The following is a 16,811-nucleotide window of genomic DNA, read 5'->3' as shown; positions in this document are numbered from 1 at the left end:
TTCTAGATGACACTAAAGTAGGCAGAGTTGTGGATAGTGCCAAAGAATGTTGTGGATTACAGAGGGACACAGATAAGATGCAGAGCTAGGTGGAGAAGGAGCAAATGGAGTTTAATGCAGAAAAGTGTGAGGTTGTTCACTTCAGAAGAAATAACAGGAAAACAGAGCACTGGGCTAATGGTAAAATTCTTGGCAGTGTAGATGAACAGAAAGATCTCGGTGTCCAGGTGCATAAATCCCTGAAAGTTGCTAGCCAGGTTGATAAGGTTGTTAAGAAGGCATTTGGTGTTTTGGCATTTATTGGTAGGGAGATTGCATTTTGGAGACACGAGGTCATGCTTCAGCTGTACAAGGCACTGGTAAGGCCGCACCTGAAGTATTGCGTACAGTTCTGGTCACCACATTATAGGAAGGATGTGGCAGCTTTGGAAAGGGTTCAGAGGAGATTTACTTGGATGTTGCCTGGTATGGAAGGAAGATCTTATGAGGAAAGGCTGAGGTAACTGAGGCTGTTTTCATTGGGGAGAAGAATGTCGAGAGGTGACTTAATCGAGACGTATACGATAATCAGAGGGTTAGATAAGGTGAACAGTGAGAACCTTTTTCCTCGGATGGTGAAGGCAAACACAAGGGGACATAGCTTTAAATTGAGGTGTGATAGATTGAGGACAGGTATCAGGGGTAGTTTCTTTACTCATAGAGAGTAGTAGAGGCATGCAACAGACTGCCTGCAACAGCAGCAGACTCGCTGACTTTAAGGGCATTTAAATGGGCATTGGACATACACAAAGATAATAATGGAATGGTGTAGGTTAGATGGGCACCAGATTAATTTTACCAGGTCGGCACAACATCGAGGATCGAAGGGCCTGTACTATGCTGTAACGCTCTATGTTCTATGTTAAATGCCCACTCTACATCTTGCTTTCCTCCTTTAAGACACTTCTGAAAAAATACTCCTCTGCCTAAGCATTTGGCCATCTGACCTAATATCTCCCTATGTGGCTTGGTGTTACACTGTTTTGTTATGATATTCTAAAACACCTTTGGACATTTCATCACAATGAAGGTGCAAAATTGATATATGCTAAGTTTGTTCCTGTCCAACATCCCAAAAATATCCCTGTTTTTGCACACTCTACCACTACAAAACCAAGGTACCACGCTTCTAAACTGGCCCCATCACCATCAAAGATCTGTGAATACGAATTCTCTTGGTTTTTACACCACATTTAAAAATATTTGACTTAGTTTATATTGTTTCTCTTTACTTGTCCTTACATAATGTAAGGTCCCATGTGCATTTTTTTTTTAAAAAGTTAGGCAATTTTACAAATACTCAGTAGTGAAGGACCCCCCACCCCCTAAAAATCAGTGTTCCAGTATGATGTACCTCTTACAGCTTCTGTTTCTATATCAATCAGTGGTTTGCCAACATAAGCGGTGTCATCCACGCTGTAATAAATTTTTCGAACCACACCATCATATCGGCTTGTTATTGTAACTGATGCTTTGTCACTCTGAACTTCACAGATGCTGTCAAACTGTGACACTGTATCTCCTACCTTTACATACCTGTAGAAACATTAAAAAAAAGTTCTGAAACAGCATAAAGAACAAAGTACTGGAACAATACAAGTTTAGTGTGGAAATCTTCATAAAGAATTGAGAACAAAAAAACATTCTTGGAAAAAAAATTGAAGAATAAAAACAATTTTCCCTACCAAAAATAGCCAACTTAGAAAAATGATTTTTATGTTTCTAGTATCTTACAAGCAGGCTAACATCTCAAAGCATTCTGAGGAAAAGTAACTACTTCTAAAAATCCTCAGCACAAAAGGCTAATTTAAATTATATAGAGTGAAAGGTACTGAAAACAGCTGCAGTAGTTTGCTAGCAAGAAAAAAAAACACATACTAGTTCCTACTTGTGATTGGAATCCAGTGATCCGTATGACTACTGCCAAAATTACAACATTGTCTGAAGGCAAATCAGAAGTTGACTGTAATCATCTTGTTACTAATCAACATCCAATTTGCAATATTAATTAATTAATAAACATGAATACGTCCATAAAAAGTACACATGCAGGCAAAGTGTCAAAGGGTTTTGTAAAGCATAACAGGGAAGGTAAATCAGTAGAAGAAGAAAATGGTTCAAGGAAAATACTATACTCCAACATCAACTTACATTAGCCTGTAAAGAATAAACAAACCTGTCAGATATCCAAGAGTACTTCACGGCTTATTCATTATTTCTGATGTCCAATTGAGATTATTACTGTATCTAACCATGGTCCACCATTACCAGAGCTCAAAGATGAGTTGATCAAGTCATGAATTAATCTTTTTTTAAATTAGCGCTATTACTCTACACTTGTACATGACACCTTACCTATATATGTTGCACCTAGGGTTAAACGAACATCTTCCTCAGTGCATCTTTCTTACTTTATTTATCTAATTCCATTAGTTTCTTCCCCAGCCCCAATCATGTAGCAATTCCTGAGCTAGATAGCAGGTTGGTAATCTCTCTTCACCTGTTACAATAAGCGCAGATTTACTGTTACCCACACCACAGGGAAACACATAGAACAGTGCATTATAGGCCCTTCAGCCCACGATGCTGTGCCGAGCATTGACCTTAATCTAAGATTAACCTAACCTACACACCCCTCAATTTATTGCTGTCCATGTGCTTGTCCAGCAATCACTTAAAAGTCCCTAATGTCTCTGACTCTACTATCACTGCTGGCAGTGCATTCTATGCACCCACCACTCTACATAAAGAACCCACCTCTGACATCTCTCTTATACCTTCCTTTAACACTTTAAAATTATGACCACTCATGACAGCTATTTCTGCCCTGGGGAAAAGTTTCAGGCTATCTACTCTATGCCTCTCATTACCTTATACATCTCTATCAGGTCACCACTCTTGCTTCTTCTCTCCTGTGTGAAAAGCCCAAGCTCACTCAACCTCTCTTCTTAAGACAAGCCCTTCAATCCAGGCATCTTCCTGGTAAATCTCCTCTGCACCCTTCTTCGTACAATGAGGTGACCAGAACTGAACACAATATTCCAATTGTGGTCTCACCAGGGTTTTATAGTGTTGCAGCAAAACCTTGTAGCTCTTAAACTCAATCTGCTGTTAATGAAAGCCAAAACACCATCAGCCTTCTTAATAACTGTGTCAACTTGGGTAGCAACTTTGCAGGATCAATGAATATGGATCCCAAGATCCCACTGTTCCTCCACACTGTCAAAAATCCTGTCTTTAACCCAGTATTCAGCATTCAAATTTGACCTTACAAAATGAATCACTTTGCATTTATCCAGGTTGAACTCCATCTGCCACTTCTCAGCCCAGCTCTGCATCCTGCAATGTCTTGTTGTAGCCTGCAGCAGCCCTTGACAATAGCTACAACACCACTGACCTTTGTGTCAATGGCAAACATACTAACCCACCCTTCCACTTCTTCATCCAAGTCATTTCTAAAAACTACAAAGAGCAGAGGCCTAAGAACAGATCCCTGTGGTACACCACTGGTCACCAACCTCCACTCGCTGTCTTCTTTCAGCCAGCCAATACGTATCCAGACAGCAAAATTTCCCTGTATCCCATACCTCCTAACTTTCAGGATGAGCCTATTGTGGGGAACCTTATCAAATGCCTTACTGAAATCAATATAACCCACATCCACTGCTCGACCTTAGTCAACTTGTCACATCCTCAAAGAACTCAATAAGACTTGTGAGGCATGACCTGGCCCTCTCAAAGCCATGCTGACTATCTAATCAAACTATGTTTTCCCAAATAGTCATAAATCCTATCTCTCAGAATCCTTTCCAGTACCTTGCTTACCACAGACGTAAGACTGACTTGTCTGTAATTCCCAGAGATTTCCCAATTCTCTTTCTTGAACCCAGGAACAACATTCACCTCCCTCCAATCATCCAAAACTACTCGTGGGCAGAGTGAGGACGCAAAGATCATCCCCAGAGGCGCAACAATCTCATTTCTTGCTTCCCGTTGTAACCTTGGATATAACTGGTCTGGCCCTGGGCACTTATCTATCCTGATACTTCCCAGAATTTCCAGCACATCCACTTTCTTAATATTAATCTCTTCGAGCCTATTAACCTGGTCCAGTGTGCTCACTATCAACAAGGTCCCTCTCTCTAGTTAATACTGAAGCAAAAAACTCATTTAGGGCCTTCCCTACCTCTTCAGACTCCAGGCACAAGTTCCCTCCACTATCCGTGATGTGCCCTGCCCTCTCTTTGATCATTCTCTTATTCCTAAGCGTAGAATGCTTTCCTTTTTTGTGCTCTCTCCTAGTTCTCCTCAGTTAATTTTTGACTTCTTTCCTAGCTACCCTGTAATCCTCTAAAGCTATGCCAGCTTCCTCAACTTTAAATAAGCTTATTTCTTCCTCTTGACAAGAAGCTCCTCTTCTCTTGTCATCCAAGGGTCCTTCACCTTACCATTTCTTGCCTATCTCAGTGGGACAAAGTTGTCCAATACTCGCAACAAATGTTCCTTAAACAGCCTCCACACTTCTGTTGTGCATTTCCCACAGAACAATTGTTTCCAATTTATACTCCACAGCTCCTGTCTAATAGCAGTATAACTTCCCATTCCCCACCTTTTCAACATACATGGGCATCTTGGATTGTACCCCCATCTCCAATTACCAGTTTCCCTTGCCATTTCAACAAGAGCACACAATTTCAATAACTTGACGATTTTATGTTCATTAGGGAAGTTAGTCCTTTGCAGTGAGTTCTGGTTGTGAGCCTAGTCCTTCCTAAGATGTGCAAAAATTGCCAGTTAAATTTTGCTAATTATGAATAAAACAAAATATCAAAGTAGCCGTGCATTTATTTATCATTCAAAATAAACAGAAACCAGAATTAAATCTACAATGAGATAAACTGACCAAGACCTAATCACAATGATCACTTCTCTCTTCTAACAAATGCTGACAGCATTCTAGAACCCTGAGTGAGCTAAGCCCTACATCCCTTCATCTAGTTCAAGGACAGGCTCCCCCTTGAGTGTTGTCAACTCCACATTCCTGCCACTCCCCAGAACCTGCATTCCAAGATGATTCCACACTGGAGGACCAATCTCACAAATGGTATCAAAGTCTGGGACCATAACCATCACCCAAGTATTTCTGAACCTTGATTCTCTAAACCCCAGGTAAGGATCTTCAAGCTTCTACAATATGCAAATTATCTTGTCGCGTATATCTTCATCTATATTTTTAAAAAGCATTGAGATTAAATACATAGGTAAACTAACACAAAGAAATAAAAGCCAACTGCAATATTTAAGAGGCATTTAGATGGGTATATGAATAGGAAGGGTTTGGATGGATATGGGCAGGGTGCTGGCAGGTGGGACTAGATTGCGTTAGGATAGCTGGTTGGCATGGACGGGTTGGACCGAAGGGTCTGTTTCCAAGCTGTACATCTCTATGACTCTATGAATGCAATGAAACATTTAAGAATACCAGAATAATCAAACATTAGTTTACACTTCACACAATAAAAAAGTGGCAGAATTTAAAACTCAAAGCAGAGTGCAATACAGAGTTAGTTTATCCAATCCCCACAATCTCCTGAATCGATTTGGCAACAACTCCTTCCTGAAACTTATCTATCTTACCTACATAATAGTCTCACTTTTCCACTAACTTTAACAACTTCTCAAGATAAACATTACTTTATCTCTAAGATATGCAGTACTGTTGCCAACATAGATATCCCAGTTCAATGTTTTATGTGCTGTGGGAACCAGCTGAGATACAAGAAGCGAACGATCCAAGGATGGAAAGAAGACAGGGCAGAAGCAACAACAGGAGTGTCTGCAGTATCTTGTTTTTCTCTTTTGTACAGTTTCTTGGGATATATATTGCATTAAAAATGTGTCATGCAATTCCAGGCTGCCACTGTGATGGGGTACTTAACTATGAGACCAAATAGGTTGTAGATTTAACTTCTACTCTTCTGCTGAACTAAATTTTAATCAATTAGATAATATGAGTGATTTCAATAGTTAATGGCATCAGGGAGGAGAAAGTGAGGACTGCAGATACTGGAGCTCAGAGCAGGAGAATTGACATTTCTGGCATTAGCGCTTCATCAGGAAGGGTATTAATGGCATCAGAATGAAAAAATACAGGGTACCTGCTCTTGACTTCTCTTAAATGAAATCTACTACAAAATGAACTAATTAAAAAAGAGGCCAGGGATGGACTGAACTGCAATACTTCCAACAGCTGCATAGCCTCCCAATATTCTATCTAAATTTGCACAGGAAAAGTTGCTATTTCAGCAAGATACTAATGAGACTACAGCATATTATAGCCCCTGCCTCAATAAGAGGGAAATGGAAGTCCACCACATTAATAAATTAATAGTCCACTGTTTATCAAATCACTACACCCAAAGACAGAAATCCTTGGTCATATTTCAACAATCAACATTGTACAGAGCACAAAATATCTTGTTAATACTTGCAGCACAACCTAGTAGCATATTATATGATACTGAAATCAATATTTACATGTTTACATTCATCCCGAAAACACTGAAATTACTTTTTGTTATTGACACATTAACAAGCAACTGTTAAGTTCTGCATGTAGATTTTTTTTAAAATCACAGACGCAGCTCACCACAGACTGCCACAACTATTTGGTAGGCATGTTTTGCACCAAATCCAAAAACATCATCCATGTCAATGGCACAGAAAACAAACGCAAGTATTATAACTAGGGGAATTAAGTTCAATGCTCACCAGCAACCCTGGATCTAACATTGATAAATTACCCCAGCCCACAACACCTGGGTATCATGATTTTCGTACAGCAGTGATACTTCATCAAAACCAGCTCAGAAGTAAAAACCACGGTGAAACTGGTCCAAGAACATTAAGGAAAATACAGCCGAAACAATCAACCCTGCTGCAGAGTATTACTCTGCTTCAAGATCTTGCAGCCATTACACAGTTGATATGCAGCTAAATGTTGCCATGGGGATATTGTCAGAGATAGCAAGATTTGAGAAGATTTGTAGCTCAGGTTGAGGTTCTGGATGTAGGTTTGCTCACTGAGCTGGAAGGTTCATTTTCAGATATTTCGTCACCTATTAGGTAGCATTTTCAGTGAGCCTCCGGATGAAGCACTGGTGGTGTAGCCCGTTTTCTACATCATTTCCTGTTCTTTTTCTCAGGGAGTGGTAAATGGGATCCAAGTCAATGTTTTTGTTGATAGAGTTTTGGTTAGAATGCCATCCTTCTAGGAATTCTCATGCATGCCTCTGTTTGGGTTGTCCTAGGATGGATGTGTTGTCCCAGTCGAAATGGTGTTCTTCCTCATCCTTATGTAAGGATACTTGTGAGAGTGGGTCATGTCATTTTGTGGCTAGTTCATGTATCCTGGTGGCTAGTTTTCTGCCTGATTGTCCAATGCAGTGTTTGTTACAGTTCTTGCAAGGTATTTTGTAAATGACATTAGTTTTGCTAGGGTCTTTCAAATTCATTAGCTGTCGTTTTAGTGTGTTGGTAGGTTTGTGGGCTACCATGATGCCAAGGGGTCTGAGTAGTCTGGCAGTCATTTCCGAGATGTCTTTGATGTGGGCGAGAGTGGCTAGGATTTCTGGATGCGTTTTGTCTGCTTGTTTGGGTTTGTTTGATTAGATTTCCTACAGTATGGAAACAGGTCCTTCGGCCCAACAAATCCACAGCAACCCTCCAAAGAGCAACCCACCCCCTTCTGACTAATGCACCTAACACTACAGGCAATTTAGCGTGGCCAATTCACCTGACCTGCACATCTTTGTACTGTGGGAGGAAACCGGAGCACCCAGAGGAAAGCAACGTAGACATGGGGAGAATGTGCAAACTCCACACAGACAGTTGCCCAAGACGGGAATTGAACCTGGGTCCCTGGTGGTATGAGGCATCATTGCAAACCACTGAGCCATCGCGGCGCCCCAGCTGTTGAGAAATTGCGGACTGTGTTCATTGGGTACCCATTCCTTTTGAATACACTATATAGGTGATTTTTCTCTGCTCTGTGTAGTTCCTCTGTCCTGGCTCAGTGAAATAATGTTCTAATGTAGCTTCAGTTGTGCATGTTGGGATGATTACTTCTGTAGTTAACTATTTGGTCCGTATGTGTTGTTTTCCTGTAGATGCTGGTTTGAAGTTCTACTGTGACATCTGGGAATGGCAACTTGTTGTTGCTTTCCTCCTCTTTAGTGAATTTTATGCCAATAAGGGTATTATTGATGGTGTTGAAGGTTTCCTCTAATTTGTTTTGTTTAGTGATGACAAAGGTGTTATCCACGTAGCGGACCCAAAATTTGGGTTGGATGGTTGGCAGAGCTGTTTGTTCAAGTTTTGACATTCCAACCAGAATGTCTATCAACAAACACATTGACTTGGATCCCATTTATCACCTCCTGAGAGAAAGAACAGGAAATGACATCACCATAGGAAATTGTGTCACCAACCCAAACATATAAATAGAAAGCGGGCTACACCACCACTGCTTCATCCGAAGACTCACTGAAGATGTTACCTAGTAAGGTGACGAAATGTCTGAAAACAAATCTTCCAGCTCAGTGAGCAAACCTACATCCAGTGTCAGAGATGCTCAAGGTCACTGTAATTAAGTGGTTCCATGTGCTGTCACATGTTGTCCGATATGGCATTCATCATTGTCTCATTTTACTCTATGAGATGAAAGAAGTCAGAGCAACACTGAATTTTCCCTTTCACAAAGAAGTGAAAAACCTACTAAGAAAATATTGAAAATTATCAGCCCACTATCTAGATGGAAAGAGGAATGAGTTTTTATTCTGCACACACCTCAGCATCTCATAACTGGCTCAATAGCACAGGTATTTGGTTTCAGCCATCTCTGAAGATAATGGATAGCGTTCAACCAAATCCACATTGGGTATGGATGACATGGCCACCTGCTCTTTCAGTGGAAGATGAACAATTTGACATGCAATTGTGGCCATGATTCCAAAGCAAGGAATATATCATACCAACCTAGCTACTAAAATTGGTTGTGAGTAGCACCCTGCTTCTCAACCTGTCATTTCAGCAGACTACTAAACAGGTAGCGAAACTAGACAACACATTATAAAGTTTTTCTTTAATATGAAAATTTTGATAACCTTAACATAACCAAAGATTTTTAATTTAGCCATTGAAGGGAGCATTCAAATGAGACACTCAATGAAATTCCTTTTACTAATACCTTTATGCTTTCACGATGGATTTTGTGTGAAAACATTGAATACAGTATCACTATAATGTGTCACTAGATGGTGCTATAAGCACTGGAGCACAGCAGGTCAAATTTAAGGAATGAATGCCAGTCACAATTCTTGCACCTACAATGTGTTGTTAGAAATACAAAGCAATTTTTAACAAGAAAGCCTCTGACTGGATTTCTAAAATTTAAAACCATTGTGAATGACATCAGCAGTTGATACAGGCTAAAATAAAACCAGTTTAGCAGCTAACCATCACAACTGTGCTCCAGACCTTGGATCATCCATTATCAATACCAATTCTATGGTTACTTTTAAAGAGAGATTAATATTTGATTAGTAACAGGATTGAAGATGATACAGTATAAAATTGTTCAATTGCTCTTTTGATATGATAGTTTCTCAACTTTTAAGATTATGGAAATATATGAAAGAAAGCAACTGTTTTACAATAATGTCTGATGATTTGATCTAAATAGGTGCTCTGGATCTTTGCTCAATTTGCATTTGGGGCAAGGAGGAAATAGCATAATCATCTGCCAGAGATTGGATACAGATTGGACAGACAGCACAGTAAGTTTTATTAAAAACTGATCTGTGAATTATTGGCATTTTTCCAGTAATCAATACCACAAAATCATAACTTTTAAAAAATTCTGTCATGGAGTGTGGGCTTTGTTGTCAGGGCCAACATTTATTATACATCGTAGTTGTCCTAAGATGGTGGTGGTGAACTGCCTTCTTAAACTGCTACAGTCCATGTATCCGCCACCTCCAAACAGACCCCACCACCAAAGATATATTTCCCTCCCCGCCCATTTCCGCTTTCCGCAATGACCGTTCCCTCCGTAACTACCTGGTCAGGTCCACGCCCCCCAACAACCCACCCTCCCTTCCTGACACCTTCCCTTGCCACCGCAGAAATTGCAAAACCTGCGCCCACACCTCCTCCCTCATCTCCATCCAAGGTCCGAAAGGAACCTTCCACATCCAAAGTTTCACCTGCACATCCACCCATATCATTTATTGTATCCGTTGCTCCCAATGCGGTCTCCTCTACATTGGGGAGACTGGATGCCTCCTAGCAGAACTCCTTAGGGAACATTTCCAGGACACCCGCACCAATCAACCCCACCGCCCTGTGGTCCAACATTTCAACTCCCCCTCCCCCTCTGCCGAGAACATGCAGGTCCTGCACCTCCTCCATCGCCACTCCCTCACCACCCGATGCCTGGAGGAAGAACGCCTCATCTTCCACCTCAGAACACTTCAACCCCATGGCATCAATGTGGATTTCACTAATTTCCTCATTTCCCCTTCCCCCACCTCATCCCAGCTCCAGCCTTCCAGGTCAGCACCGCCCTCATAACCTGTCCTACCTGCCTATCTTCCTTTCCACCTATCCACTCCACCCTCCTCTCTGACTTATCACCTTCATCCCCACCCCCATTCACCCATTGTACTCTTTGCCACCTTCCCCTACCCTCTCTGACCTATCACCTCGATCCCCACCCCTATTCACCTATTGTACTCTATGCTACTTTCTCCCAACCCCACTCCCCTCTCACTTATCTCTCCACTCTGCAGGCACCCTGCCTCTATTCCTGATGAAGGGCTTTTGCCCAAAAAGTTGATTTTCCTGCTCCTCGGATGTTGCCTTTCCTGTTGTGCTTTTCCAGCAACACTCTAATCTAGACTACAGTCCATGTATGTAGACTCACAAAGCTATTAGGGAGGGAATTCCAGTATCTGGACTCAATGACACTGAAAGAATAGTTATATATTTCCAAGTCAGGATGGTGAGTGGTTTGGACTGAACTTATAAACGGTGGTGTTCCCATGTAACTGCTGCCCAAGTCCTTCTAGATAGAAGTGGTTGTGATTTTGGAAGTGCTGCCCTAAGGAGCCTTGGTGAATTTCTGTAGTGCATCTTTTCGATAGTACACACTGCTGCTACTGAGCGTTGATGGTAGTGGAAGTGGATATGCTGCTAATCAAGCAGGCTGCTTTTTCCTGGATGATGTCAAGCTTCTCCAATGTTGCTGGAGTGGACTCATCACATTTTTCACTTGTGCCTTGTAGATAGTGGCCAGGCTTTGTGAGTCAGTAAGTGAGTTACTCGCTGCAGGATTCTTCACCTCTGACCTGCTCTTGGAGCCACGTACTTAAATGGTGAGCTTAGGCCAGCTTCTGGTCAATGGTAACCCCCAGGAAGATGATGGCCAGGAATTCACTGATGGAAACACCAGTGAATGACAAGGGGTGATGGTCAGATTCTCTCTTGTTGCATGTGGTCATTGCCTGGCATTTATGTGGCACAAATGTTACTCATCTATAAGAACTTATTACCCACTAACCTCAAAAGGAAAAAAAGTACTATGAGTATCTGTCCTCATTTTCCAACACAAATCAGCGATGCTGTGTTACTGGTCAAATGAAAGCTAAAATTAGGACAGTCACTTGTAACTTCCTCTGGGACATACATGACATAATACAAGGAGACCAGAAACAAAAGGGACAGAAATAGCAAAAATATGGTTCTTATCAGAAAAACATTTAGCAGAGATGACAAGGGAAGTTGAGGAAAACCAGGAATTAGTGATAAGGTTCACAAAGACAGAATGTGCTGTCATAATGGTAATTATGAATTATCAAATTTTAACTTTCATTATCTGATGCTAAACCAGAGTCCCTTCATGGACTAAAATGGTTTCAAACAAATTGGGCAAACACTTTGCTAAAATGACTGCAAAGTCACCAGACCACAGACTGAGACAAGCATTGCTAAACCAATGTGAGCTGAAACTAACATCTTTTTTAGATTCTCTACAGTATGGATACAGGCCCTTTGGCCCAACAAGTCCACAATGACTCTCAGAAGAGTAACCCATCCAGACCCATTCCACCACCCTATATTTACCTCTGACTAATGCACCTAACACGATGGGCAATTTATCATGGCCAATCCACTGAACTGCATATCTTTGGATTGTGGGAGGAAATCGGTGTACCCGGAGGAAATGCACGCAGACACGGGAAGACTGTGCAAACTCCACACAGACAGTTGTCCGAGGCGGGAATCAAACATGGATCCCTGGCACTGTGAGGCAGTAGTGCTAACTACTGAGCCACCGTGCTGACCATCTTAAAAGAGGCCAAGGAAATCAGATATTTATTTCTTGTTTTAATTCATACTAGCATGATACGTTCACATGTTGAGAGATGAAAGGTTGTTTGCAGATTATCCGGCTTGCGAGAAAACAATCAAGGCAGACTCAGAAGTAAACAAAATAACTCTATTTCGACAGCTGCTATTCAGCTGCAGAGCAAAGAAAAAATATATATTTATAGCAAAAGCTTTAAGTCTCTTTCTCTCTCAGGTTCCTGTTCATTGTCTCAGAAAGTTAAAAATCACACAACACCAGGTTATAGTCCAACAGGTTTATTTGGAAGTACTAGCTTTTGGAGCAAGCAGAAGACAGAGCCCAGTGAAAAAGCGAATTGGGAAAACATCATTCACCAAGAACTCTGCAGATTTTACCACTACTAAGGATACAATTCAACGAATAAACCTATGGTTCCAAGATTTTTTTAAACAAAATCAAACATCTCAGGATCTCAAAGGACATTTTAAACCGCATAGTGTTTATTCTTCCTGTTTGTACTAGAAATACTCTCCATTTCAACGTTAATTGTGCTTGATTTTTTTTTATAAACTTGAGGTTAGTATGTAATAAAATTCCTCTTCCTTGCACACAACAAAACCTTGTAATTGTCGCCTGCATTTTGATCTAATTAACTACATCTCCAATACACGTGATAGAGCTGTATGTTGCAACTGACCAGTAGGGACAAAACAAAGGGGGAGCTGGGAGGCTGTAAAAAGAGAGGAGGCAGTTCACTCCTCCTCACCTGGTTACAACAGTTACAAAGAAGGAAGGAAAATATAAAAGATAGTGAAGAACAATTTTGAGCTCTTTTAAGAGTCTTACTTGAAAAATGATGGATACATAGAGAAATGAAGCAAGTAGGATTAAAAGTTGTTAAGCTTTTTCCTTACATCCTGTCCAGGAAAACGAGATGAGACAGAAGAAAAACCCAGAAATACTGGTTCTTACCTACACATACAAAGTATGCAAGTAGTATTACAACATTCCTAGATAGTTTGAGATGTATCAGGATTATTTCAAAGTTGTTCCTCCAAGTTGTCAGCTTGACTTGGTAGTATTCCAAATCAGAAGGGTGTGGTAGAACATCCAATTAATGATTTCAACAAGTAATCTAGGCTAATACGAATGTAACACAAAAGGAGTATTTCACTGCTTTAGGATGAGGATTTAAAGCAAAATCTTAAAAATTCCTCATTACTATTTGAAAAAACAGAAATAATTTGATTTGATATCTGATCCATTATGTTTCCTTCAACATAAAAGACAATACTGCACCTCAAAAGTATTTCATTGGTTGTAAAGAATTTTGGGTTGTCCTGGGGCAGTGAAAGATGATTTGTAATGTGCATATCTTCCTTTAAAATGAACTTCATCGCAATGTTGCATGCAAAAGGACAAATATGATGGCCATTTTAAGAAATTTGTTCCCAAAATGCTTCATGATGTTTGGAAGATGTGATAATACAGTCCATAAATGCAGTGTTTACACTCTGGTAGATTTAAAATAATTTCAACAGGTTTTAAACTGTGATCTAACAATTCTGCTGCATAAGGAACAGCTATGCAAGGAATTTTTATAAATAAATCTCAGTCAGTAAATACATTCAGCTTTCAGGGATATATTCACTCTATAACACAGAACTAACTCTCTAATCACAATTAAGAATCAACTCACCATTCCTTCACATGAACCTCCGTGATGCCTTCTCCAATATCAGAAAGTTTAAACTGAACAACTTGGCCAGTAACAGCTGTAAAAATAAATACAAGTTTAGTTAACATCTGACCCAAGTAAGTTAAGTGAACCAGAAGTTCAACAAGAAACTAGAAAATATCCCAATTACCAGTAGAGGTTCTCAAAAATTTTGATTGTGCGTTGAGTTGAACAGATGATTTGTTAAATGTAGGATACTCTGGTTTCAGGAAATGGGTATTACTACGACATCTATAATGGTGCACACAAATCTGACAGAGAGAGACAAAGACAATTAATATATGTAAATTCTATTAACAACAATGGCAAGTTTATAGTTACAAAACTTAAGGTTATTTTAGGGTTCAGAAATGGGCAAAGTCAGAAATTATACTCTTGCAATGCAAAACTGATAAACATGAAGGTCCGAGAGTTCACCAGTGAACAATTTCTTAATTTGAATTTGAATTCAAATTAGGCTTTATTGTCACATGCGCTCAAGTACAGAAGTACAGTGAAAAGTGTACACAGTCACCAGTTTTGGCCACTTGCGAGTGTCTCTGGTTGCAAGTGAACAATACCAATGCTGAAAATACTGTTCTTGTTTATGCAGTCACTGTTAGTATTGAAAACTCCCAAGTAAAATAGTCATAGAAAAAGTTAAACTCTTTCTACAATGCACAACTGCCGTAAGTGTTCCTTTACGCGAATATCAGCATGAAATTGATTACAGCACATAACAAAATCCAAAAATCCCATTTTCCCATAACCGATATGGAAAATAAAGAGCTCTACTATTATGATCTGACAACCGCCACTGTGCAAGGAATATGTCCACGTGGGGACGTCAATGATACTTCTGAAGAACGCGCAAGTCCTAGATTGTGAGGGATCTTGGGTCTTTTTTCCTGTTCTGGCTATTGGAGGACAGGTTTTTGGCCCAAGGGACCTTAGGAACGGAGGAAGAACCCTTTAAGTCTCAGACTCCTAAAATTATTTAGTCCATGTTGGGACCTACATTGTTTGTATTGGGTACAAGAGGGGCTGAGCTTATTGTCTTCTTTTTCTAGGTGAGACCAGTAGATCTCAAAGGGGGGAATATGGAAAATAAAGAGCATGAAAGCATGGAAATGGTTAAAGCATGAAGACCACTGGCGAATTGTTGCAAGGGGTCTGTGGTATGCAGGATGGGATAAGAATAGTGGAATGCTCTTACACCAATTAGCAGAGTACAGTTGAGGCTGAAAGGTCACTAAGGCGAGATGAGATAATAGTTAGTAAAAGTAGTCTCCCTGTTGTGTCATTATGACAAGATTGGGATCATAAATATTTGGGACATGATGTTAATTATCTAATTAATAGTTAGTAGAGTCAGCTTCAGACAGGAGACTATTGCAATAGATGGAATAGCTAAATATCTAACCACGACAGGTTAGTCTGGAATGGAAGATCACTGTAGCAGAGGTGATAATAAATATCTAACCGTGACATTAGAATAACACTAAGTAGAATGTACAACGAAAGAGATAATGGGAACTAACATTACTGGTTTATTATGTAGCTAGAGTAAGGTGCTTTGATTAATATAATTGGACATGCTGATAAGCTAACAGAAACATGATTAAAAAAAGATATAAAAAACCATGGACCCTGAAGTTCATGGGCATTCGAGAATCTGCTTTCTCAGTGTCACGGTTTTTTGTTTGCAAATAAAAGACCTACTTTTTGAAGAACTCTCTGCATCTCCTGGTGATTCCCTACATTTTTTCCACGACACTGGGAAGTATATTTCTCTTAAGTACTTGTTGAGTATCATTTATTCATCGTTCTGACTTCCACTGTGATTGTTGGCAGCAGATTCTAATCCACTGTCTCACACTGCGTGTAAAAGTTCTTCCACACAACCTCTTTGTGAACTACTTTGATTTTTTTGCAATTTTCCCTTTGGAACACCTCTACAAATCTGATATGTAGTCTACTTAAAATGTATTTTCACCAAGATTTTTGTCTTGAAAGCCAGAAATGAAAGAAAGTTACCAAAAAACACTCTGAAAATCCAAACTATTAAAAATCACTTAAAATCCCAATTTACTGCAGAAATCTAAGGTTTTAAAATATTTAAATACAACTCTATGAGGAAGTCACATAAATCTATGAACAAAATTATAAAAGAAATAAGAAATACACTGGTAATGTCTTACTACGTGAATAAATCTAAAACTAAATAGAGATTGACTGTTGGTTTCCTCCTTTTATCAGAAGGCCATTAGATGTAATGGTAGCAAAGAATGATTACCTAAATGTGAAGGTTGGAAATTTGTTTTTAAATACACAGGATTACAAATTATATAACTTTTGCGAAAAATGGCTGAAAGTATGACAAAATTGTTGGTACACTATTACCTGTTATGTTCTGAGAGTCTAAACCTTATGACCAATGGTAAAATGAACTGGATTTGCTGGCACAAATTACATCACCAAAGATAAAACAAAGCATGGATTTGGCATTATCACTTGCTAACAAAATTAAAATCAAGTGAGCAAGTAACCCGTCAGTTGGATACTGAGGAAGATTTAGCTCTTCTTTAAGGTTTCATGGTCAAACCTTAATAGATTTCAAAAGGAAGAAGGTTATTCCATAAAGGA

General features: G+C 39.8%; 1 protein-coding gene across 3 annotated transcripts in view; it reads right to left on the bottom strand.

Moving 5' to 3' along the window:
• The window catches only part of dbt (dihydrolipoamide branched chain transacylase E2), an 81,587-nt gene that overhangs the window by 53,032 nt on the left and 11,744 nt on the right, over window positions 1-16,811 (bottom strand). For all 3 annotated transcript variants that reach the window (XM_072573779.1, XM_072573777.1, XM_072573776.1), the window contains exons 2-4: window positions 14,317-14,437; window positions 14,148-14,223; window positions 1,394-1,575 (exon numbers count right to left, since the gene is read on the bottom strand). In XM_072573779.1, coding sequence (XP_072429880.1) covers window positions 1,394-1,575; window positions 14,148-14,223; window positions 14,317-14,437 — 379 coding nt within the window. The remainder of the gene's footprint in view (window positions 1-1,393; window positions 1,576-14,147; window positions 14,224-14,316; window positions 14,438-16,811) is intronic.

Source organism: Chiloscyllium punctatum, chromosome 7 (assembly GCF_047496795.1).
Source record: "Chiloscyllium punctatum isolate Juve2018m chromosome 7, sChiPun1.3, whole genome shotgun sequence".
In the NCBI taxonomy this organism is placed as follows: domain Eukaryota; kingdom Metazoa; phylum Chordata; class Chondrichthyes; order Orectolobiformes; family Hemiscylliidae; genus Chiloscyllium; species Chiloscyllium punctatum.
Note: the sequence above shows the minus strand (reverse complement) of the source record. Positions and strands in the feature narration are given on the sequence as shown.